The 27,694-nt window shown below is 47.3% G+C and overlaps 1 protein-coding gene across 4 annotated transcripts in view; it reads left to right on the top strand.

The window, feature by feature from the left end:
- GRIP2 (glutamate receptor interacting protein 2) overlaps nucleotides 1–27,694 on the top strand; it is a 219,918-nt gene that overhangs the window by 26,715 nt on the left and 165,509 nt on the right. Inside the window, exon 1 of one of the 4 annotated variants that reach the window (XM_072128338.1) lies at nucleotides 23,770–24,231. The exons of the other annotated variants lie outside the window; for them this stretch is intronic. Within the exon in view, the coding sequence (XP_071984439.1) occupies nucleotides 24,177–24,231 (55 nt within the window). The 5' untranslated portion in view covers nucleotides 23,770–24,176. Of the gene's footprint in view, nucleotides 1–23,769; nucleotides 24,232–27,694 lie in introns of those variants that run through there. 4 annotated transcript variants of the gene reach the window in all.

Below are 27,694 nucleotides of genomic sequence, written 5' to 3' on the forward strand. Positions count from 1 at the left end.
CTCAGGATCAGTACAGGATAAGTAATGTCATGTATGTACAGTGACTGCACCAGCAGCAGAATAGTGAGTGCAGCTCTGGAGTATAATACAGGATGTAACTCGGGGTCAGTACAGGATAAGTAATGTCATGTATGTACAGTGACTGCACCAGCAGCAGAATAGTGAGTGCAGCTCTGGGGTATAATACTGGATGTAACTCAGGATCAGTACAGGATAAGTAATGTCATGTATGTACACAGTGACTGCACCAGCAGCAGAATAGTGAGTGCAGCTCTGGAGTATAATACAGGATGTAACTCAGGATCAGTACAGGATAAGTAATGTCATGTATGTACACAGTGACTGCACCAGCAGCCGAATAGTGAGTGCAGCTCTGGGGTATAATACAGGATGTAACTCAGGATCAGTACAGGATAAGTAATGGCATGTATGTACACAGTGACTGCACCAGCAGCAGAATAGTGAGTGCAGCTCTTAAGTATAATACAGGATGTAACTCAGGATCAGTACAGGATAAGTAATGTCATGTATGTACACAGTGACTGCACCAGCAGCAGAATAGTGAGTGCAGCTCTGGGGTATAATGCAGGATATAACTCAGGATAAGTAATGTCATGTATGTACACAGTGACTGCACCAGCAGCAGAATAGTGAGTGCAGCTCTGGGGTATAATACAGGATGTAACTCAGGATCAGTACAGGATAAGTAATGTCATGTATGTACACAGTGACTGCACCAGCAGCAGAATAGTGAGTGCAGCTCTGGGGTATAATGCAGGATATAACTCAGGATAAGTAATGTCATGTATGTACACAGTGACTGCACCAGCAGCAGAATAGTGAGTGCAGCTCTGGGGTATAATACAGGATGTAACTCAGGATCAGTACAGGATAAGTAATGTCATGTATGTACACAGTGACTGCACCAGCAGCAGAATAGTGAGTGCAGCTCTGGGGTATAATACAGGATGTAACTCAGGATCAGTACAGGATAAGTAATGTCATGTATGTACACAGTGACTGCACCAGCAGCAGAATAGTGAGTGCAGCTCTGGAGTATAATACAGGATGTAACTCAGGATCAGTACAGGATAAGTAATGTCATGTATGTACACAGTGACTGCACCAGCAGCAGAATAGTGAGTGCAGCTCTGGGGTATAATACAGGATGTAACTCAGGATCAGTACAGGATAAGTAATGTCATGTATGTACACAGTGACTGCACCAGCAGCAGAATAGTGAGTGCAGCTCTGGGGTATAATACAGGATGTAACTCAGGATCAGTACAGGATAAGTAATGTCATGTATGTACACAGTGACTGCACCAGCAGCAGAATAGTGAGTGCAGCTCTGGAGTATAATACAGGATGTAACTCAGGATCAGTACAGGATAAGTAATGTCATGTATATACACAGTGACTGCACCAGCAGCAGAATAGTGAGTGCAGCTCTGGGGTATAATACAGGATGTAACTCAGGAGCAGTACAGGATAAGTAATGTCATGTATGTACACAGTGACTGCACCAGCAGCAGAATAGTTAGTGCAGCTCTGGAGTATAATACAGGGTGTAACTGTATTGTCCCTGGAGAGATGTGTAACCAGACCTTTGTGTATATTGTTATTAGCAGCAGGACTGTGATATATGGATAAGTGATTTAAGCTTCTCCAGATGCACACGAGGCATATACTCACACTGCTTTGCTATGTGCAGAGCCCCTCAGTGCTGCAGATTCACAGGCTGTTACAATGAGCAGAAAATATCTTCCCCTGCTCTCTCTCTTTCTCTCTTCCCTCTGCCTGTGTAATCTAGTAGCAGCGGCAAGTGCAGGGGGGGGGGGGGGGGAGAGGAGACCTGCTCTGCTAATTTTAACAGCCTGTGAAGTTCAAACATAGAAGTGCTCTGGGAAAAGCCGACCTGAGCCCTCAGGCTCATTAGCATAATTGTAAAAGTAGATTTTAGAAGGGCGGAGGCCATGGATAACAGATATAAGAAGATACCACAGTCCCGGTGCCTGGATCTATGAGTAATGTCCCTGGTTTATCAGGATGGATTTTGATAGTAGATTTAATTTAAAGTCTTGCAGGGGGCGGGCGGAGGCTGATTGCATATGCGTCTCCAGTGAGGCTGGCACCCGGTGTTTTGTAATTTTTGAAATATACGAGACACCAGGCGCTGGTTACCTATCATGTGCATCATCTGGAAACGTTTTTGCGATCAGGCCGTGTCCTGTCCCTCGTGCTCCTCGTGCCCCTCGTGCCCCTCGTGCTCCTCGTGCCCCTCGTGCCCCTCGTGCCCCTCGTGCTCCTCGTGCTCCTCGTGCCCCTCGTGCTCCTCGTGCCCCTCGTGCTCCTCGTGCCCCTCGTGCTCCTCGTGCCCCTCGTGCCCCTCGTGCCCCTCGTGCCCCTCGTGCTGAACATGTCACTGTCGCCATAAGGATTTAATTCAAGCACAATATAAAAATTAAAGGTTACCTCTTGTCACATCAGTCATGTGTCCCTATCCCTTTAAGACATCTTGGGCTCTGAGTCACAGGCAGTGAGAGTGAACATTAATAGGATTATACTTTCAGACAAAATAATCGCCCAATCCCCCGACGCCTCTCGTACAAAATCCTGAAACCTGTTAGCCAAAAGCAATCACCAATCCACCCGGCATCTAATCAATGCCGCTCCTCTTCGGGGTCCTGTGATGTATAATAAGTGGGGGGGGCCCTACACTGCCGGGGGGAGCCCTCTGATAACTCCGTGGCTAAGTGGCTCCGAGGAAGTGACTTTTAAGATGAAATAGGGAAAAGAGACGTAGAGATGACTGAAATGGAGCAGCCATCATCATCAGGGGCGTAAATTGAGGTTGCAACTGGGCCCAAGAGGCTTAGGGGGCCCATAAGTTGTCACTTTCATATATATAAGAAGTCTAGTACTGTAAACCAGACATTATCGTCTAGGGCCCGGCACAGACTTAGCACTGGGGCCATCATTATACATGGAGGTAACATCCCGCATGTCATCCAATGTCCACATATGGAAGGTTTTCATTGGAATTGAAAAACCCGGCACTTTCCCTTTAATGAATATTCATAGGGCATGGCAGCCTGGACCCTATCACTATAAAAGCAGATGGAGAGTTTGTGATGAGCTCTTCATAGATTGTTCATTTCTTTGCTATAATTGTCTTTTACTGGTTATATCTGACATCGTTTATCTACTCTAGTCACATCCAAAGCTGATTCACACTCATGTTGTGGGACATGCTGCAAAATGTGACGTTGCTTCTTATAAGTTCAGTTTATTGGATATTGGGTGATGGGGTCGGAGGTGCACTGTAAAGCTCCTGCAGAATCTGTACCAGGACCCCTCCATTGGTCAGGAAAATGTGACTCATCTCATCCTGTTTAGTGGTTGCAGGGACAGTGTCCCTTCAGAAGTCCCTGTGTTCTGTTCTATAGCATCTATACACATACTGCTCATGTCATATTAAAGATAAGGAACTCATCTTTCAGATCACTTCAAAATTTAACAGGAATCTGATCATTATTTGCAGCTCACTATGTCTTTAGCTGCCTGCATCTGTGGTTTTGTAGTCAACAAAGCCATAAGACTGGTGCGGTCTGAAAGATGAGATCCTTATCTTTAATATGACACCAGCACCATGTTTCTAGGTGCTATAGAACAGAAGATAGCGGCTTGTGAAATGCCACTACCCCTGCAACCACTAAAATTGACTCATCTCATATGAAAATGGTGAGAAGAGTCATATTTGTCCTGGAAAATATGTTTTTATAGGTAAACGGGTGAGATTTCTTATAAAAGAGGGAAATCTAGAAAGGACACTTCATTTCTGACCTGAGGGCGCTGGTAGTTTAGTTCATTCCTATTATACCACATGACTGTCTGTAATGTAGTATGTTATTTGTATCTTTCAGCCCCCAAGGAAGAGGGGTGAAAAAACCAACATAAACAGCAGAACAACGTAATCAGTAGTACAAGATGTACTGGGTCAAATAACATTGCTTGTGTCCCCTCTCATAGTGGGTTCACTTTTAAACCACTTTTGTTGTTATTTGACCCAATAAAATTTACATCTTGTACTACTGATTACGTTGTTCTGCTGTTTATGTTGGTTTTTTCACCCCTCTTCCTTGGGGGCTGAGGGCGCGTTCACATGTTGCGTTTTGACCTGCGTTTTCAATGCGTTTGAAACGCATATACAACAGCTGAGGAGGGGTGATTTGCCTAATTACATCACTGTTAACGTTTCCGCTTACAAAACGCATCGTAAACGCGATGTTAACGCATGCGTTAACAAAGCGTTAACACATGCGTTTTGTTAACGCATGCGTTAACATTGCGTTTGCAAACGTAAACGGTAATGTAATTAGGCAAATCACCTCTCCTCAGCTGTTGTATATGCGTTTCAAACGCAATGAAAACGCAACCAAAACGCAACGTGTGAACGCGCCCTGAAAGATAGGTTCTGATTTATGTTTTCCAACAAGCCCCATGAGTATAAACACAGGGAAGGCTAATTATATTATCACAGATATTCTGCACTTGTAATCATTATTATTTTCTTCCCCTTCCCTATAGTGTGTGTTCAATTTTAGTTAATATTTGTATCTGTCCCCTATGATTTGTAAAGCTGCGGAATATGATGGTGCTATATATACATAAATTATCATTATTAGTTATGTAAAACCTGCTGACAGGTTCCCTTTAAGGCAGACCCCCTGGATGTAGCGTTTACATTGTATCCAGTAGCAGTATCAAGAATAAGACATTTCATCTCCTGTTTTCAATTGCTGTAATTTTGTTTCTTGAAGCTTTTGGGAATTTTAAATGCAGCTTTGGCTGTGACTTGTGCATAGCACATTCTAGTTGTTATGATGTAAGTAAGACATAGCAGCTGCAAAGTGAATGTGGATCCATAACCTTCATGTCCTACACCCCGGATCTGAGATATTAGTGAGGGTGGGTGCTCCCAGCCGTGGTCCGTGTTTGTACTGCGCGGATTAAATTGGATCTGTCATTCTTATCTCGCATTCTCAAGAGGCCGACACAAAGCGGAGAAATGAGGGGGGGGGGGGGCGCAATTTTTTATTAATTTACAGAAATCTTGACAATGGCATTTGGTCCTTTAATGAACTGAACAAGCAAACAAAGTGTCTCCAATCTGGACTAATTGCCTTAACCCTCTCATCACCAGCTCCTCAGGAACCTGTCAGCAGGTGTGAGCCTACTAACTGCAGCCAGTGCTATGTATTGTCCCTGAAGAGATGTGTAATCAGACCTTTGTGTATGTTGTTAGTAGCAGCAGGACTGTGAAATATGGGTTTATATTCTAGGGTTGTAGCTTAAGAGCACTGGGGCATTGGACTCACTGCTGTGTCTGCTGCAGTTAGCTGCACCACAACCCCTCACCCTCTGATTTTATCAACTGGTCTACCTTTAAAAAAAATTTTTTTAATGCGTGGTTCAAGTTAGGAGTTGTGCAGCGGCTCAATGCAGAGAGCACAGAAGTGTGAGGATACACCTCTATTGCACTTGGAGAAGTTACAGTTATCAAATTAATAACCATATATCACAGTCCTGCTTCTACTAACATAATGAATGGAGCACTCACCCACAGGGGCGCAACACTCCGCTATCTCCAGCGGTGCCAATGAGAAGCAATGTAGTGTCGGGGCGCCAGATTCTGCTCCCCTGATTGGTGGGGGTCCCATTGTATAACACACACTACACTACACTACATCAGAAGTAAAATGATCAGTCACCAGGACTCGCTCAGCAAGTGCCACTACCTTAAACCTCCACTAGGGGGCAGCATGACTCCACTGCAGATGTTACAGAACCTCATCCTGCTGCCTGATGGATACATGAATGATCCAGAGTCCGTGCACTTCACTAACTGCTGGACAGATTCCTAAAATAAGACAGAATACAGAACTCTGCGTCCCTGAATGGAAAATCACTATTATTAGTGGAAAGAAACTTTAACCATTGACTGTTGTGTTATACAACATCCCTGCTACTCATAGATTCCTTATATGTTTATCCTTTTTAATGATATCTACTTGCTGTCAGTGAATAGAACCATCACTTTCCACACAGAGACTCCTTCCAGATATAATAATTGTGTAGTTTTGCTACAATTGTATCCAGCAGCAGCACAAGCCCCTGGAGGTTACATTTTACCTGCATTGATACAATGGGGCTCATTTACTAAGGGCTCCGCGGCCGCACTTTCATCGGGTTTCCCGAATTTTTCAGTTTTGCGCCGGAAATTTTGGCGCACGCGATCGGATTTCGTCGCAATCGTACCAGCTTTCACGTGACAGAAATGGGGGGCGTGGCCGTCGGAAAACCCGACAGATTAGGAAAAACCGCAGAATTTAAAAAACAAAGTGTGTCGCAAAATCAAGCACTTACATGCACCGAGGAGAAGATGGTGGAATCTGGCGGACTTCGCTGGAAGACCCAAATCCGGAGAACGCGCATCTGGATCGTGACTGGACCAGGTAAGTAAATGAGCCCCAATGGGTCCGCCGGAGTTCACCTTCTTCTTCCCGGTGCTTGTAAGTGCGTGTCTTGCGACACAATTTTATATGTTAATTCTTGTGCGTTGTCCGAATCCATAGGGTTTTCCGTCAGCTTGCCCCCCCCCCACGATTTTTGTCGTGTGCAAACCGGCAGCGATGCCCCAAAATCCGATCACACAATCCCCGGCGCGATGCGGTGCAAAACGGAAATCATCGGGAAACCCGCCGAAAATGTGCTCCGCGGACTCCATTGTATGAGTCTGGAGTCTCAGAGAATTGTCTTTACTGACTATAATTGTAACAAACCCTCTGCTGTGAAAAGTATCAGGTCAGGATGTTATAATAGTGTTTAGAGTCACAAGCTCATCCTCTCTTCATCCCTTTGTAGTGCACTAGTTGCAAAGAATTTGGGGATGACTGGCATCTGTGTCGTGCCCCTTCTCTTGGAGGTGGGAAATCCATTTCACAGTGGGGGGTAGGGGTACTCTAGATGAGCAATAAGGGGGACCCCCTTATTAACATACACCCACCCAAGTCTGATGCCTGGGGTGAATGTGCCCAGCTTTGCACTGATTCCCATCTGTGATTGCGCCCCACACAGGCGATAATCCGGCACAACAGGCGTCAGATAAAGGAGTCAATATTTCTTTAACCTCTCGCTCTCCAGGACGACTTCATTGATATCCCTGCTGCTAAACCATCTGTCGAATGAGAAATCTCTTGTCTTCTGCAGACACGTCTTACGCTCAGATCAATGGCGCTTTGTCCGTTTTTTCCTCTTTGCTGTAATCAGAAAGCGCAATGGCGAGTGATGGGGCGAGAGGCATCGATTATTGATTGCGGCGACTCTGACTGCGCCTCTTCTGTGCAGCCGCTGCCGATCCCATTTATCTGCTCCTGTAATTGGCTTTTCCTTCTGCTCTTCAAGACGTTTTATCGGATTGTCATTTTCTTTTTTGTGGTTTTATGGCGGCTTTATGGGTGTAAATAACAGTCAGAGAGTCTCAAGTGCCGAACCTTCACTTCTGTGGAGTTTTTCCCCTGAAAGAGGAAGCTTAGATGCAGCAGTACTTAAAGGGATCCTGTCATAAGGATACAGACTGCAGCCAGTGTTATGCATTGTCCCTGGAGAGATGTGTAATCAGACCTCACACTGCTGTGCTCTGTGCTCTCTGCAGCCAGTGTTATGTACTGTCCCTGGAGAGATGTGTAATCAGACCTCACACTGTTGTGCTCTGTGCTCCCTGCAGCCAGTGTTATATACTGTCCCTGGAGAGATGTGTAATCAGACCTCACACTGCTGTGCTCTGTGCTCTCTGCAGTCAGTGTTATGTATTATCCCTGGAGAGATGTGTAATCAGACCTCACACTGCTGTGCTCTGTGATCTCTGCAGCCAGTGTTATGTATTGTCCCTGGAGAGATGTGTAATCAGACCTCACACTGCTGTGCTCTGTGCTCTCTGCAGCCAGTGTTATGTATTGTCCCTGGAGATATGTGTAACCAGACCTCACACTGCTGTGCTCTGTGCTCTCTGCAGCCAGTGTTATGTATTGTCCCTGGAGATATGTGTAACCAGACCTCACACTGCTGTGCTCTGTGCTCTCTGCAGCCAGTGTTATGTATTGTCCCTGGAGATATGTGTAACCAGACCTCACACTGCTGTGCTCTGTGCTCTCTGCAGCCAGTGTTATGTATTGTCCCTGGAGAGATGTGTAATCAGACCTCACACTGCTGTGCTCTGTGCTCTGTGCAGTCAGTGTTATGTATTGTCCCTGGAGAGATGTGTAATCAGACCTTTGAGTATGTATATAGCAGCAGGACTTTGAAATATGGATTTATATTCCAGGATTGTAGCTTCTCCAAGTTTACTGGGGATGTTTCCTCACACTGCTGTGCTCTGTATTCACTGCAGCAAGTGTTAGATACTGTGAGATATGAAATCATACCTTTGTGTATGTTGTTAGTAGCAGCAGGACTGTCATATAGGATTCCAGGATTGTGGCTTCTCCAAGAGCACTGAGGCTGTGTCCTCACCCTGCTGTGCTCTGTGCAGCCAGTGCTATGTATTGTCCCTGGAGAGATGTGTAATCATATCTTTCTGTATGTTGTTAGTAGCAGCAGGACTGTGAAATATGGGTTGTTCTGAGTAAAAAGCTTTGTAAGGCTTCTGGTAACATACTAAAGATTTTACTTTGTGCAGAGGGAAGGAACTGGTGGGCAGCTTAAGGCTGCGTTCAATTGAACCTTTTTTTCAGATGCAGTTTTCAAAGACAAAAGCAGATGTGGATCATATTGAGTGAGGACTTATCATTGATAGATGGTTTGGACACTGAAAACTGCATCTGAGAAACTGAATGTGTGAACGCATCCCAAAAGCACAGCAGTGTGAGGAGGAGAAGAAATGAACTAGTATAGGAAATTGTACTACCAGCTACCTTGCAAGGATAGAGAGGAATACATCTAGTTCCGAAACCAGTGAACAGGATAGAGCTGACTCTATTATAGTCATTAGGATCTGTAGGGGCGTCATAGGTCCCCACTGTGCAGTCACACGGCAGATGTGTTATCCTGCAAAATAGATCAAATCCACAATTACATCCCCTTACAATGACTCCAAATCATGTGTGAAATCAAGAGAAGCCCATTGTGCCGCCCGGTCAGTGCTCATCATCTACTATATACCTCGAGGAGCAGCTCCAGTATCTGTCGCCCACAAAGTTAATGTCCTTGAAAATCTGGGACGTTGGTCTCAATGCAACACTAATACAATAAGACTCCTAGGAGGACTCTTACCTCTTAAAGGAGCCCCCTGCCTGCCCACGCACCCGCAGAGGCTCCATGGTGTATGACATCAGCTTATCATTGCCGTGTAGGAGGCTCAGGGAAGCAGTTGCTGCAGATATAAGGTCCTGCTGCACAATAGGGATACAATGAGGTATATAATCCAAGATGTCTCCATTTCTACTGCTAAAGGCTAAAGGCCAGAACTTGTCTCCCTGCAATGACATCTGGGCACAGTCCCATAGAATCTGAACTGCTGGCGACAACTACCGCCAAGAAAAAGGTCACCTAAAATCCCAATGAGGGGGAAATCCCACCCTCCAGACTCCTTAGAAACAGGAGTCCATCCTAAAGGAGTGTGGAAAGATTGCCACATGATTACATGACTTCATCATACCAGCCGGGTCTAGAGGGGGCCCAGAGTTGCAGCACTGGAATGGAAAATCCTACCACTCACAATGGTCTCCTTGTATTCACTCTATATGGGAATCCGGACTTTGCTGTAGGAAACATGGATGGGTCCAGAAATCCTAGATTTTGGCACAAGAAGGACAGGCAGAGATGAGGTCAGTGCACCTCATCAGGAGTTAGGGAAGCCGGAAGATGTGCATTGTAGTAATCAGTACAGAGGTCAGATTCAGAGTAGGGAAGGTCAAACATGGAAATTACAGACAATCTATGGAGAACTCCTTTGCAAGAATTGGATACCTTGTTACTAAGGCACCGTCCTATGGAGGACGATGTGTAGCTATTGGTGCAATGGTACCCAAGGCATGAAGTGGGGTTCCCGGCTTCTTAAAGAGCTGATGTGGGACTAGTACTGGCATTGGAACTGGCATTGTGCCACAGCTGCACCACGCCCCTCACCGCTGCCCGGGGACCCCCGCCATCTTCCTTACCTTGCTGCATTCCAGCGCCTCCCCACATTCTAGGTGGGCGCGTGCCGGCTTCTGTTAAGTGTCCGGCCCCTTGCTGTGTTCCCTGCCGGATATATGTGTTTCTATGCCTAAGAGAAAACTGTGTTCCATGTCCTTTGCCATTATCCTGATTTCCTGTTGTGACTTCGATTCCATTCCTGACTCCGATCCCGTGCTGCCTGTCCTGACCTACCACCATGCCCCCAACTCTGATCCTGTGGTGCATGTCTTGACCTCCTGTCTGTCCCTGACCATGCTTTTGCCTTACGACTCTGCACCTCGCCTTGGCCGCCACCGCGGACAGAGTTGCGCCTGCGGAGCGACCTGGTGGTACCAAGCTGCAGCAAGTCCAACTCGCTGTGCGGCGGGCTCTGGTGAAAACCGGGTGCCACTTTAACGCCGGTCCCAGGTGTCAGCTTACGTCATTGTCCCGCGGTCCAGTGGGTTCACTACCCCTGGTGCATGATACATTGGCTCCTATGGTAGGGAGAAGCGTCTGAGACTACAAATAATGAAGGATTTTTCAAAATGTAAAAAAAGCATATTCTGTGTGGACAGTGCAGTAGGAGATGATGTGGTGACACTAATCCATATTGCAGATTTAGTTTGTATGTTAATGGGCATTTATTGTCCTTGGTGATTTTTGGTGAATCCCTGTTAGTGGAGACAAGATAACGGTGCTGAGGAGCAGACGATGCCCCTAGGACTCTGCCGCCTGCGGTCACGTCTTCTCTTCCCTCTGCTACATTTGTTCCTAGAGCCGGGCATCTGTCATGTAGAGAAGCCTCCTTAGAAAATTGTATTGAATTATTACTTTTTTTCCTTTGGAGTCAATGTAAAGCCTCTCTATTGTCCTCTCGCCTTTTCCCTTCCCTTTGAGGTGACAATATTACATTCAATTGGGTTTAAACATCGGCTATTGAGAAGAGTCCCTTCCGATGGTATCAGCCTGTCCTTGAACAATAATAGCGCCATTTACTCCTGACCTTTGCTGAACATGACAATGTATCCAGCAGAACAATGCAGGCGGCGATACATTGTATACCGGGGCTGCACACGGACCAGGAGCCAGGTAGCCAGGGACAAGCCTCTACAGCCTGACGCTCTCCATGGGGAGAATAAAGAGTTACAAAGCCATAGACAGGAGAATTTTCCCAAATGTCACCCCAAAAGGGAAAGTCTTAAGAAACAAAAGCCCTATTACTTATTCTCCTTGTCATTCCAGTGCTGCGGCTCCAGTCCCCCCCGCAAGGTGAGGTAATGACATCATTGGACCAGCGGAAAGGAACTGCAGCACTGGAATGGAAAGGGAGTTTGTAATTTTTTTTTATGTTGAAGCTTCACCCAGAAAGCAGAATATTGACCCTACACTTAGTCAATGCCTTCCATTTAGCGTCATGTTCCTCTGTTACTTTATTTATATCCTCACAATTGCCCATTGACTCCTTCAGGATCGTTCCCCGTATGTCACAGACCAGTGCAGATCTATCTGATGGGCTGGTAGCATGATGATATCTAGCTGTGACTTGTAGTTCCACTCCGCTGGAGAGGCCCCAGTTACTGTCAGACATAATATAATTAGGATATCAGCAGCTATCAGTCAGCTGGTGACAGGCAGTGGTGACAGGCAGATGGCAGCCTTAGCCTTGGGACATCCCCAATATAGAAGCAGAGGTCCAAAGGTCTCATGGTCACAACCTGCTGTGAGAAATATGAGCGACGATCCAGCCTGATAACTGCTTACACATCAGCCTCCATTTTTAGGATATTTGTTGGCTGCTACATAGTCTTCATGTCTAACCTATACATTGTAACAAATGTATCAGAGCTGCAGACATGATTCTATACAATGGATACTACAACCTGTGAGAAGTGTTAGATTTTAGATTCTAGATGCAAACAAGTAGGTGACAGTAAGGAGAGATTTTGAGAATTTGGGGGTTGAAACATAAATGAGTTAAGGCCGGTGTAATTCCTTTTCATTCAAACTAAAGATCCCATTGAAGTGACTAGGGTCAGCTGCAGATGTATACACCAATGCTGCGACCCCATACCCAGGACCATTGGTGTTAAGGGTTAATGATCAGATGTATACACCAATGCTGCGGCCCCATACCCAGGACCATAGGTGTTAAGGGTTAATGATCAGATGTATACACCAATGCTGCGGCCCCATACCCAGGACCATAGGTGTTAAGGGTTAATGATCAGATGTATACAACAATGCTGCGGCCCCATACCCAGGATCATAGGTGTTAAGGGTTAATGATCAGATGTATACAACAATGCTGCGGCCCCATACCCAGGATCATAGGTGTTAAGGGTTAATGATCAGATGTATACACAGATGCTGCGGCCCCATACCCAGGACCACAAGGGTTAAGGATGAGATGTATACACCAATGCTGCGGCCCCATACCCAGGACCACAAGGGTTAAGGATGAGATGTATACACCAATGCTGTGGCCCCATACCCAGGACCATAAGGGTTAATGATGAGATGTATACACAATGCTGCGGCCCCATACCCAGGACCATAGGTGTTAAGGGTTAATGATGAGATGTATACACCAATGCTGCGGCCCCATACCCAGGACCATAAGGGTTAATGATGAGCTGTATACACCAATGCTGCGGCCCCATACCCAGGACCATAAGGGTTAATGATGAGATGTATGCACCAATGCTGCGGCCCCATAGTCAGGACCCTAAGGGTTAATGATGAGCTGTATACACCAATGCTGCGGCCCCATACCCAGGACTATAAGGGTTAATGATGAGCTGTATACACCAATGCTGCGGCCCCATAGCCAGGACCATAAGGGTTAATAATGAGCTGTATACACCAATGCTGCGACCCCATACCCAGGGCCATAAGGGTTAATGATGAGCTGTATACACCAATGCTGCGGCTCCATAGCCAGGACCATAAGGGTTAATGCTGAGCTGTATACACCAATGCTGCGGCCCCATAGCCAGGACCATAAGGGTTAATGCTGAGCTGTATACACCAGTGCTGCGGCCCCATACCCAGGACCATAAGGGTTAATGATGAGCTGTATACACCAATGCTGCGGCCCCATAGCCAGGACCATAAGGGTTAATGATGAGATGTATACACCAATGCTGCGGCCCCATACCCAGGACCATAAGGGTTAATGATGAGCTGTATACACCAATGCTGCGGCCCCATACCCAGGACCATAAGGGTTAATGATGAGATGTATACACCAATGCTGCGGCCCCATACCCAGGACCATTAGGGTTAATGATGAGCTGTATACACTGATGCTGCGGCCCCATACCCAGGACCATATGGGTTAATGATGAGCTGTATACACCAATGCTGCGGCCCCATGCCCAGAACTATAAGGGTTAATGATGAGCTGTATACACCAATGCTGCGGCCCCATGCCCAGAACTATAAGGGTTAATGATGAGCTGTATACACCAATGCTGCGGCCCCATAGCCAGGACCATAAGGGTTAATGATGAGCTGTATACACCAATGCTGCGGCCCCATAGCCAGGACCATAAGGGTTAATGATGAGATGTATACACCAATGCTGCGGCCCCATACCCAGGACCATAAGGGTTAATGATGAGCTGTATACACCAATGCTGCGGCCCCATACCCAGGACCATTAGGGTTAATGATGAGCTGTATACACCGATGCTGCGGCCCCATACCCAGGACCATAAGGGTTAATGATGAGCTGTATACACCAATGCTGCGGCCCCATGCCCAGGACTATAAGGGTTAATGATGAGCTGTATACACCAATGCTGCGGCCCCATAGCCAGGACCATAGGGGTTAATGCTGAGCTGTATACACCAATGCTGCGGCCCCATAGCCAGGACCATAAGGGTTAATGCTGAGCTGTATACACCAATGCTGCGGCCCCATACCCAGGACCATAAGGGTTAATGATGAGATGTATACACCAATGCTGCGGCCCCATAGTCAGGACCCTAAGGGTTAATGATGAGATGTATACACCAATGCTGCGGCCCCATACCCAGGACCATAAGGGTTAATGATGAGATGTATACACCAATGCTGTGGCCCCATAGCCAGGACCATAAGGGTTAATGCTGAGCTGTATACACCAATGCTGTGGCCCCATAGCCAGGACCATAAGGGTTAATGATGAGCTGTATACACCAATGCTGCGGCCCCATAGCCAGGACCATAAGGGTTAATGATGAGCTGTATACACCAATGCTGCGGCCCCATAGCCAGGACCATAAGGGTTAATAATGAGATGTATACACCAATGCTGCGGCCCCATACCCAGGACCATAAGGGTTAATACTGAGCTGTATACACCAATGCTGCGGCCCCATAGCCAGGACCATAAGGGTTAATGCTGAGCTGTATACACCAATGCTGCGGCCCCATACCCAGGACCATAAGGGTTAATGCTGAGCTGTATACACCAATGCTGCGGCCCCATAGCCTGGACCATAGGGGTTAATGCTGAGCTGTATACACCGATGCTGCGGCCCCATACCCAGGACCATAAGGGTTAATGCTGAGCTGTATACACTGATGCTGCGGCCCCATACCCAGGACCATAAGGGTTAATGCTGAGCTGTATACACTGATGCTGCGGCCCCATACCCAGGACCATAAGGGTTAATGCTGAGCTGTATACACCGATGCTGCGGCCCCATAGCCAGGACCATAAGGGTTAATGATGAGATGTATGCACCAATGCTGCGGCCCCATGCCCAGGACTATAAGGGTTAATGATGAGATGTATACACCAATGCTGCGGCCCCATACCCAGGACCATAAGGGTTAATGATGAGCTGTATACACCAATGCTGCGGCCCCATACCCAGGACCATAAGGGTTAATGATGAGATGTATGCACCAATGCTGCGGCCCCATAGTCAGGACCCTAAGGGTTAATGATGAGCTGTATACACCAATGCTGCGGCCCCATAGCCAGGACCATAAGGGTTAATAATGAGCTGTATACACCAATGCTGCGACCCCATACCCAGGGCCATAAGGGTTAATGCTGAGCTGTATACACCGATGCTGCGGCCCCATACCCAGGACCATAAGGGTTAATGATGAGATGTATACACCAATGCTGCGGCCCCATACCCAGGACCATAAGGGTTAATGATGAGCTGTATACACCAATGCTGCGGCCCCATACCCAGGACCATAAGGGTTAATGATGAGATGTATGCACCAATGCTGCGGCCCCATAGTCAGGACCCTAAGGGTTAATGATGAGCTGTATACACCAATGCTGCGGCCCCATAGCCAGGACCATAAGGGTTAATGCTGAGCTGTATACACTGATGCTGCGGCCCCATACCCAGGACCATAAGGGTTAATGCTGAGCTGTATACACTGATGCTGCGGCCCCATACCCAGGACCATAAGGGTTAATGCTGAGCTGTATACACCAATGCTGCGGCCCCATAGCCAGGACCATAAGGGTTAATGCTGAGCTGTATACACCAATGCTGCGGCCCCATACCCAGGACCATAAGGGTTAATGCTGAGCTGTATACACCAATGCTGCGGCCCCATAGCCAGGACCATAGGGGTTAATGCTGAGCTGTATACACCAGTGCTGCGGCCCCATACCCAGGACCATAAGGGTTAATGCTGAGCTGTATACACTGATGCTGCGGCCCCATACCCAGGACCATAAGGGTTAATGCTGAGCTGTATACACCAATGCTGCGGCCCCCATACCCAGGACCATAAGGGTTAATGATGAGCTGTATACACCAATGCTGCGGCCCCATACCCAGGACCATAAGGGTTAATGCTGAGCTGTATACACCGATGCTGTGGCCCCATACCCAGGACCATAAGGGTTAATGATGAGATGTATGCACCAATGCTGCGGCCCCATGCCCAGGACTATAAGGGTTAATGATGAGATGTATGCACCAATGCTGCGGCCCCATACCCAGGACCATAAGGGTTAATGCTGAGCTGTATACACCAATGCTGCGGCCCCATAGCCAGGACCATAAGGGTTAATGCTGAGCTGTATACACCAATGCTGCGGCCCCATACCCAGGACCATAAGGGTTAATGCTGAGCTGTATACACCAATGCTGCGGCCCCATAGCCAGGACCATAGGGGTTAATGCTGAGCTGTATACACCAATGCTGCGGCCCCCATACTCAGGACCATAAGGGTTAATGCTGAGCTGTATACACCAATGCTGCGGCCCCATACCCAGGACCATAAGGGTTAATGCTGAGCTGTATACACCAATGCTGCGGCCCCATAGCCAGGACCATAAGGGTTAATGCTGAGCTGTATACACCAATGCTGCGGCCCCATAGCCAGGACCATAGGGGTTAATGCTGAGCTGTATACACCAATGCTGCGGCCCCCATACCCAGGACCATAAGGGTTAATGATGAGCTGTATACACCAATGCTGCGGCCCCATACCCAGGACCATAAGGGTTAATGCTGAGCTGTATACACTGATGCTGCGGCCCCATACCCAGGACCATAAGGGTTAATGCTGAGCTGTATACACCAATGCTGCGGCCCCATAGCCAGGACCATAAGGGTTAATGCTGAGCTGTATACACCAATGCTGCGGCCCCATAGCCAGGACCATAAGGGTTAATGCTGAGCTGTATACACCAATGCTGCGGCCCCATAGCCAGGACCATAGGGGTTAATGCTGAGCTGTATACACCAGTGCTGCGGCCCCATAGCCAGGACCATAAGGGTTAATGATGAGCTGTATACACCAATGCTGCGGCCCCATAGCCAGGACCATAGGGGTTAATGCTGAGCTGTATACACCGATGCTGCGGCCCCATACCCAGGACCATAAGGGTTAATGCTGAGCTGTATACACTGATGCTGCGGCCCCATACCCAGGACCATAGGGGTTAATGCTGAGCTGTATGCACCAATGCTGCGGCCCCATAGCCAGGACCATAGGGGTTAATGCTGAGCTGTATACACCAATGCTGCGGCCCCATAGCCAGGACCATAAGGGTTAATGCTGAGCTGTATACACCAATGCTGCGGCCCCATACCCAGGACCATAAGGGTTAATGCTGAGCTGTATACACCAATGCTGCGGCCCCATAGCCAGGACCATAGGGGTTAATGCTGAGCTGTATACACCAGTGCTGCGGCCCCATACCCAGGACCATAAGGGTTAATGCTGAGCTGTATACACTGATGCTGCGGCCCCATACCCAGGACCATAAGGGTTAATGCTGAGCTGTATACACTGATGCTGCGGCCCCATACCCAGGACCATAAGGGTTAATGCTGAGCTGTATACACCGATGCTGTGGCCCCATACCCAGGACCATAAGGGTTAATGATGAGCTGTATGCACCAATGCTGCGGCCCCATGCCCAGGACTATAAGGGTTAATGATGAGATGTATGCACCAATGCTGCGGCCCCATACCCAGGACCATAAGGGTTAATGCTGAGCTGTATACACCAATGCTGCGGCCCCATAGCCAGGACCATAAGGGTTAATGCTGAGCTGTATACACCAATGCTGCGGCCCCATACCCAGGACCATAAGGGTTAATGCTGAGCTGTATACACCAATGCTGCGGCCCCATAGCCAGGACCATAGGGGTTAATGCTGAGCTGTATACACCAATGCTGCGGCCCCCATACTCAGGACCATAAGGGTTAATGCTGAGCTGTATACACCAATGCTGCGGCCCCATACCCAGGACCATAAGGGTTAATGCTGAGCTGTATACACCAATGCTGCGGCCCCATAGCCAGGACCATAAGGGTTAATGCTGAGCTGTATACACCAATGCTGCGGCCCCATAGCCAGGACCATAGGGGTTAATGCTGAGCTGTATACACCAATGCTGCGGCCCCCATACCCAGGACCATAAGGGTTAATGATGAGCTGTATACACCAATGCTGCGGCCCCATACCCAGGACCATAAGGGTTAATGCTGAGCTGTATACACTGATGCTGCGGCCCCATACCCAGGACCATAAGGGTTAATGCTGAGCTGTATACACCAATGCTGCGGCCCCATAGCCAGGACCATAAGGGTTAATGCTGAGCTGTATACACCAATGCTGCGGCCCCATAGCCAGGACCATAAGGGTTAATGCTGAGCTGTATACACCAATGCTGCGGCCCCATAGCCAGGACCATAGGGGTTAATGCTGAGCTGTATACACCAGTGCTGCGGCCCCATAGCCAGGACCATAAGGGTTAATGATGAGCTGTATACACCAATGCTGCGGCCCCATAGCCAGGACCATAGGGGTTAATGCTGAGCTGTATACACCGATGCTGCGGCCCCATACCCAGGACCATAAGGGTTAATGCTGAGCTGTATACACTGATGCTGCGGCCCCATACCCAGGACCATAGGGGTTAATGCTGAGCTGTATACACCAATGCTGCGGCCCCATAGCCAGGACCATAGGGGTTAATGCTGAGCTGTATACACCAATGCTGCGGCCCCATACCCAGGACCCTAAGGGTTAATGCTGAGCTGTATACACCAATGCTGCGGCCCCATACCCAGGACCATAAGGGTTAATGCTGAGCTGTATACACCAATGCTGCGGCCCCATACCCAGGACCATAAGGGTTAATGCTGAGCTGTATACACCAATGCTGCGGCCCCATACCCAGGACCATAAGGGTTAATGCTGAGCTGTATACTGTACAGTGGGGCTCATGGTAGCACAGCAGAAGGATGAGCAGAGGCGTTGCATCCCACTGGGGTTGATGTAGTGTCACTGCCCTCAGCCACAATGTCACAGCCGGGCCCCGGGCCCTCGGGGGAGCTCTTAACGAGTCGAGGACATGTCTTTTCTGTGCAACAATCGTAACGAGACAGCTCCAGTCATTAGACTCTGTATCAGCGCACACTGATACCATGCGCAGCAACGCCACAAGCCTCTGTATAAAGAGCACCCCCCGGTATACAGAACCCCCCCCCCCTGCACATGCAGATTCATCACCATCAGCCATTTCTTAGATATGTCACATCCTGGAAAAGCTGGGTAGCGGGTCTCATGACTATTATTTACCATCCTATTTACCAAGCCCCCAGTTCATAAGTTTTTAATGCCATTTTTACAATCAAAACCAGGAATGGATGAAGCCATGGCCATCGTCATGTAGATCTCTTGATACACCTCACAAAATCGATATTTAGTGGTTGGGTTGGGGCTGGTCATGTAGATATCACTATGAGATTATTCAATTATTAGGATAGGTTTGGAGATGCTCATTAGGATTCATTAACATATTCAGGACAGCACCCCTTGTGGTGACATGGTGGATGTACATGTGAGGCTACCAGTGCACCCAGTACTGGAGTACAGGGAAGGCGAGTGACTATGATTCACATGGGGCCCCTTAGTGCAAACTCCAGTCACTAGGAAGGAAAATCTGCTGAATGTGCAAGGAAAGTGACCCCAAGGGGCGAGGGATCGGCTGCAACCACATGAAGACACCTAGAAGGCGACAAAGACCAAATGAGCTCCGATATATTCACATCAGTACACATTTACTGGAAGAATGCACTTGTTCCAAATTTTTTGATTAATTATTTTTATATGAAATTTCACCCATTTACCTATAGAAAATGCCCCAAAGGCTTAGAGAAAGAGCAGAGAAGAGTCAGATTTGCCTGAGATGAGTCAATTTTACAGGTTGCAGGTGGGAGGGTCTGTTCAGACTCCGCTATTTTTGGTTCTTTAGTATATAGAATTTGCTGCTGGTGTTACATTAATGATAGGAATTTCATCTTTCAGATCATCAGGCTTGTGGTTCTGCGATCTACAGAACTGGAGATACAAAATGCAAATACTAACTATGGTCAAACTATGTCAATAACTGTGTTAACAAGTCTGATGGGATCTGAAAGAGGAGACTCTTATCTTTAATATGGCACCAGCAGGAGGTTTCTAGGTACTATAGAACAAAAGATAAAAGTTGCGCTCCCCCAGCCTCTAAACTTGACTCATCTCAGGTAAATATGACATTTTGGACTTTGGGGGAGATTTTTTAAAGTTAAACATGTGAGATTTCATATAAAAGAAGAAATTCTAGAAAGAACATTTCATCCCCGACCCAAGGTTGAATGGGGTAAAATCTGGAGACAGGTTCCCTTTTAAAGGCCCATCTTGCAGTTGCCACAATCCAGATCCCCAATTTTTCCTATATTACACACATTTTTTGACCCACTTTAAAAAAGGACGGTTGGGAAAAAAATTTCCTACAGTTTTCAGACTACAAGTGGGCCCAGTGTAGTCAGACCCTGCAGTCATGTGACTCTGCTCCCTCACTGTACTAGAAGGCATTGCTTTATCTGGATGGTTACTGGTGAAGGATGTGATGGTCTGGAGAAGCATCGGGCCTTCCCAGTGTCTGACATCCTAATTACTGGCTAATTAAAGACAAGCGGCTAATGAGCACTGGGCAGGACTGGCCATTACCTACTGAGGGGGCCTCTGGATAAGGGGGAGCAGCCAGGGATTGTGACTATAGGAACTAGGGAGGGTGTCATGAGCACTGACCGCTCAATCACATTGTGCCAGAATTTCACATCTAATCCTGGGGACCACTGATGTATAAATGGCTGCAGCATTTAAAGGGTTAAAGCGGTTGTCCAGTGCTAGAGGAGTCTGCTGGTGATCTGGAAACAGCGCCCCTCCTGGCCATAGGCTGTGTCTGGTATTACAGTTCAGCTCTACTTTCTCCCTGGGACCATTGATGTATAAATGGCTGCAGCATTTAAAGGGTTAAAGCGGTTGTCCAGTGCTAGAGGAGTCTGCTGGTGATCTGGAAACAGCGCCCCTCCTGGCCATAGGCTGTGTCTGGTATTACAGTTCAGCTCTACTTTCTCCCTGGGACCATTGATGTATAAATGGCTGCAGCATTTAAAGGGTTAAAGCGGTTGTCCAGTGCTAGAGGAGTCTGCTGGTGATCTGGAAACAGCGCCCCTCCTGGCCATAGGCTGTGTCTGGTATTACAGTCCAGCTCTACTCTCTCCTATAGCAAATATATGAAATTATAATGTTTTATTTTATTAATAAATATTTTTAAAACGACATTTAAAAATAAAAAATATTTGCAATCCCAGACCCAACCCATGAGCAGTGGTGACACTCATCTGATTCTAGAGCTGTTTTCTAGCCTCTTTTACACCTGAGGTGCCGCCTCTGTGAAGGCTCCAGACGCTGTGATATTTCTGATGCTTGGTGTGTACACACCCCTACTCCCCCGCCACTTGGACCGGCCCCCACATCTAGTAATAGCAGCACAGGGCTGAATCAGGAGCTGAGTGTAAGCCTCGCTCTCAGCTCTGCCATACTGACACCTCGCACGACCATCAGGACGTCTTGTGCCATGGCTGCTCCACTTGTTGTGGTTTCGTTCACATTTTGCAGCAATTTACCAATTTATTGTGTGTATTTGTGACCAGAGCACTCAGAATGCCCCTCACCTCGTGATCCACCTATGGCTCCTATACTAACCTATCTAACTGTATTAATAATAATAATTCCTTTATTTATATAGCGCACACATATTCCGCAGCGCTGCACAGATCTTGCCAAATCAATCCCTGTCCCCATCGGGCTCACAATCTAATCAGCCTACCAGTATTTGGAGTGTGGGAGGAAACCGGGGGACCCGGAGGAAACCCACGCAAACACATAGAGAACATACAAACTCTTTGCAGATGTTGACCCTGTTACTTGAACCTAGAACCCCAGCGCTGCAAGGCTGTAATGCTAACCACTGAGCCACCGTGCTGCCCCTGCCCTTTTATGCATCACACCTTTCATCTCATGGTGTCATATGGTGGTATTTTTCCCTAGAAGCATAGGGCGGCACATTAAGTGTATGTAGGCAGGGGCGTACCTTGAGGGGGTTCAGAGGATGCGGCTGCAAACGGGTCCTAAAGGTTTAAGGGGCCCTTCTGCTGTTACTTTCCCATATGAGAAGACTAGTACTATGAACCATACATTATAGTCGGGGGGGGGCTGGCACAGACTTTGCACTGGTAACCAACAGTGTCAAGTTATGCCACTATATATAGGTCACTAATATAGTACTATAGGTATTCCAGGTTCTAATGCATGATGTCGATTGTCAGCTCTGCAGCTCAGTACAGATGCAGTTTGATGGGTTTCAGAAACCAGAAAAGATTAAAAAGAAAGACGCATAAGGAAGCAGATTGAGAGTCTATGGGGGTCATTTACTAAGGGCCCGATTCACGTTTTCCCGACGTGTTACTCGAACATTTCCGATTTGCGACGATTTCCCCTGAATTGCCCCGGGATTTTGGCGCATGCGATCGGATTTTGGCGCATCGGCACTGGCATGCACGCGACGGAAATGGGGGGGCGTGGCCGAACGAAAACCCGACGGATTCGGAAAAACCGCCGCATTTGAAACAAAAAATGTTTCGTGGAGCTTGCACTTACCTTCACTAGGAATAGGCCGGTGAACTTGAGTGCGTTCTGATGCTCTTCAGCGCAGCAGCACCACCTGGTGGACGTCGGAGGAACTGCCTTAATGAATCCCGGTCAGACCCGAATCCAGCGCAGAGAACGCGCCGCTGGATCGCGAACGGACCGGGTAAGTAAATCTGCCCCAATGTATCTGTAATATGTCCCCTATAGGGACTCCTTTTTCCGTGTGCATAAGATTGTCAGCTCTGTTGCCCAGTATCTTGTCACTTACACATTATAGTAAAAAAATAAATAAATAAATTGCATGAAATAAATTCAATTTTTCATGTGATTTTTGATTTCACATTGTAAGTAAATTTGTATCAAAACCTGTGCAGTTACTTCTCAGGGTGTTATTACTGCACCATGTGAATGCAGTCTTATCGGATAAGAAGGAATTCCCTGTGTCCTCTATTTGCTACATGTTATCGTCTTACCCTTTCTATATTAGTCTTTGCACTAATTACACCATGTCATAAGTTCTGCCTGAATGTGCCATTATACCCATCTTTCATAATATTTATATTGCTAGTAGTATATACAGCACACATACAATATATTAGCAACATTTTAACTTGTGCAATATGTATCAATTATATTACACTGTGTTATCTTTCTTATGATTGCAGTGGGAATAGCGCTGTAGAGTGTCAGCTCTGCAGCCAATAACCCTTATGTGTAATAGGACACAGATGACATTCCTGCATCAGGTATCACAATGCTACGTAATACTATGATTACTCGCATTAGCCGCCCCCTGGAAGTGACTATCCACATAATAGACAGCAAACCTATCTGTTCCTGGGAATCGGGTCGTACTATTGTATTACAGGGGGCACGGAGCCCCCTCCCTCTATTATATTTAGACTTGTCTCTTCCCCCGGCTCAGTTGTTGCCATAGATTTACATGGAGAGGGAATGCCTGCCCTCCCTGGCATGTATCAGTATGTAGCCCTTGGGAAATGCCAGAGGGCACTCATCAGCTGCTCCTGTCAGACTCCCCTCAGATCCCAGCCCGTTTAGTATGCTCCTTACTGTCTGGGATGCGTTGTTCAGGTGGCTATTGAAGGAGGCAGGGGGAGGATGCTAGCCGAGCCCGGGTCCAGTGGGAAGCAGTGGCTGTCCGCTGTATATAGATGCACTGGTCATCTCTGATGTGGGCAATGCCAGTATTTCTGCAGCAAGCCTAAGCTCTGAGCCCTCACTACACCCAGTGCCACCCAGCACAAAGGAGAACGGGTGATGAGAGCGAGTGCCCCTACTTCATAGAAAGCGGAAGACACCAGGAATCACCAGACCGCACCACCGTGCATTGCTCATGCCAACCTGTGCATTAATGGGGCACACCACAGCCCAATGTTAAGCCATACAATAAGACACCTCTTCTGCAAATACACACCCTTGAGTCTCGGAGACCGTGGACAGGCTGCCCGTACCCCTCACATGTGCCAGCATGCCAGGCTGGAGGAGGAACCTCACTCTCTGTTTGCAGAGGATGCAAGATGATGGTAAGACAATGGTCGGGGTGATCCGTGCTCGTCCTCTCAGGTGTGCAGGGGGTTAACTGTGTCATTGCTGGTGAAAAAGCACAGGAAGGCCTGTAAGCATTAACCCTTCTATGGCTGGGCCTGCTTTCCGCTATGCTGGGAGGTGTCGCTAGCGATTATGTATTGGATTGGAGCTGGTTAATTATGAATGGGCAGAAGGAGAATCTGCAGCTTATATGGATGTATGCGTGGGGGAGGCAATTAGATTTCTTGTAGGCGCTGAACGCAGCGATAGACGACCCGGGCTGACCTCATAAGCGTTGCTGTTTGGGTTAAATTGTCAGTCAATTGACCTGTGTTAGTAATAAGCGCAGAATAGTGGCCTGGCGTCTGCGGGGGAATCACTCATTACTCTGCGGAGTACGTCCTGGAATGGCTCCTCATACATGTGATACATTGTAAGGATTCATGCACATTGGGCCACATTTATTAAAGCTTTTGCGACAGTTTTGTGTCTGACTTTGCACAGAAGGAAGGCACTGGCTGCTCCGTGTCTGACAAGACAGAAAAAATATGCTCCAAAAGTGGCTGTTGCTGCTTAATCCGACCGCGCACCACAATTCTGTCTTCACCTTAATTTTGCACCATGAACAAAGTGCACAAAAAAATATTGCAGGGGGCGGCGGATTAATGCAAGTTTTGATGAATCTGGCTCCCCCTGTACACTCCACAGGCGACTGCACATAGTACAGTCCGCACTAGTTTTGATAAATGTGGCGAATGTATGCGACGCACTGATACATTGTAAGAATGCATATACACGTTGAGACACATTTATCAAAACCAGTGCAGTCTGTACTATGTGCAGTTGCCTGTGTAGCGTACAGGGGGCGCCAGATTAATGAATTGTGGCACCAAGTCTTCATGAATCCGTCGCCTCCTGTGCTTCTCGGGAACCATTTTATTTTAGTGCAATTCGTTCATGCTGCAGAATTGTGGCGCAGTCAGTAATAAATGTGGCTAAACTCGGGCTAAGCAGTAACAGCCCCTTTAGATGTACATTTTTTCTGGCTTTTCAGACACACAGCAGCCGCGTCACAAAACTGGTGCAGACACTTTATAAATACAGAAAACTGGCGCAAACACATTGACGTGTTTAGTTGTCAGTCTGATTTGCACTATAAAGAACGTGCAAACTGCTTGCAATGTATTTTTTAAAGTTTCTGCGCCAGTTTTGTGTCACGGCTGCTCTGCACCAAAAGGGGTGTTCTCGTGCAGAGCCAGACCGTGTGCCACATTTATTACTGCGGTATGACATAATTGTGTCATGCTCTGGCCCACATTTACTAAGCGCCGTGCGCCAATTTTCTGTCGGACTTTGCTCGTTCTTTTCAGTGCAAACACAGGTGCATGCACAGGTATTTAAGAAGTGTCTGAGACACATTTTTGGCGCACGTGACTCTTTGTGCCGCACACTGCACTTACACCCGACACCCGATGCAACACAAAATTCTACACTGAATTAGGCGTTCCAGTGCACAGTTGGACCACGCACCACATTTATCATACAGAGTCCGACAGAAGTGTGTCACATGCTCCATGTTAAGGATGCACCAAAAAAGCGGGAGACACCAGTATTCAATCTGTCGCACCCTCCACATTAGTGACTGCACATAGTACAGATAGCACTACTACTGATACATGTGGCCCATCCTATTCTACACATTGTAAGAATTCATTCACACATTGTATGCTATACACTGTAACGAGTAATAAATTGTAATACCGTACATTGTAATAATATAGATATGGTGAAATACAGGTATTAACATGGAACATTGGAGCATATTATATGTATGATGTATTGTACCTTTTTATACATGCAAATCTATAATTTGTATACTGTTACGTTGTATGATCCATATTAACCTCCACAGCTCAGTATACGCTAAAACTACAACTCCCAGCATGCACAGCTGGTTCTCATAGACCTGAATGGAGCAGGCTGGGTGTGCCGAAGGTTAACGACGCCACCTGTAACATTTCTTACACATGATACATTGTAAAAGTTCCTACATGTATTACTTTGTAACCTCTTCTACTAGTATCACCTATGGAGCCTGGAGCCACTTAGGCTCATTTGCATAACTCTTAAAGCCTTTGTTTGTAAAAACACAGACATAAGAAGCTAAAAGAAGAGCAGATCCTGCCAGAGGGGGCGCGTATCAGTATGTCAGTACTTGGTTTACAATCCTTCATCCTGGTGGTAGATGTCCTTTAAAGGAAACCTACCACTTAGAATGGCAGGGGTAAGCTGTAAGTACCGAGCACCAGCTCAGGGTGAGCTGGTGCCGGTATTTACTTTCGTTAGTGTTATAAACCGCGGTATCGCTGGTGCCGGTACTTACTTTCGTTAGTGTTATAAACCGCGGTATCGCGGTTTTAACACTTTTTAAACTTTAGAGCAGAAGACGCTTCGGCGCTGCGGTTTATAACACTAACGAAAGTAAGTACCGGCACCAGCTCACCCTGAGCTGGTGCTCGGTACTTACAGCTTACCCCTGCCATTCTAAATGGTAGGTTTCCTTTAAAGAAATTTCTCTGACTTTCCCATTCAAATGAATGGTCCATGCGCTCGCTCCATTCAGCTGCATGTGAGCATATCCTAAATGTCACATAAGACGTGGAGAAATCAGTAACCCCTTAAAGCCATGTCTCCTTTAACATGCTGTTCACATGTGTGGAGGGAGGTTTTTCCATAGGGTGTGAAGTGGGAAACAGTAACGATAATGGATGTAAGTCCCTTCCTGTCTGTATTCCTGGCACGTTGGGGCGCGTTTACTATGGACCTTGCGCCAGTTTTCTGTCTTACATTGCACGTTCTTTTCAGTGCAAACTGTTTAAGAAGTTTCCCCAACACATTTGGGTCGCGGCTGCACTTTTCTAAAAAGTTGCGTTCAGGTGCACAGTCGGACCGCGCGCCACATTTATCAAGCAGAGTCCGACCGAATTGTGTTGCACGCTCCATGTTAAAGATGCACAAAAAAAGTTGTTGAATTCTGTCTGAGCACTGCAGGGGGCGCCAGATTCCTGAAGAAGGTGCCGTTTGCACCATTTTTGATAAATGTGGGCGATTATAAGGCTGTGTACTCTCCTCCTCTGCTCCAGGATAAAAGGTGGGAGGCGGCTGTGACTTTCTTGTGTGATTCCTTGTAAATGTGTGTTCACATTGCTGAATCATCCGCAACCAGTCACCTTCTAGGAATCTTATTTTACTACATGTTTTGAGAATCCACAGCAACTAAACTATAGGGTAATTATAGGAGCTATAAATAATCTGGAACCTGCAACTGTCTAGAGAGCAGGGGTCTCCTAACTGCTGAGCTGCATGGTACAAGACCCAGCAAGGCTTGAAGTACACCCACATATGTGAGCCCCAAATTCATCTTCCAACCGTATGTGTCTGGCAAGAGAGTTGGCGTTA

The sequence above is a fragment of the Engystomops pustulosus genome, chromosome 10 (genome assembly GCF_040894005.1).
Source record: "Engystomops pustulosus chromosome 10, aEngPut4.maternal, whole genome shotgun sequence".
Classification (NCBI taxonomy): Eukaryota; Metazoa; Chordata; class Amphibia; order Anura; family Leptodactylidae; genus Engystomops; species Engystomops pustulosus.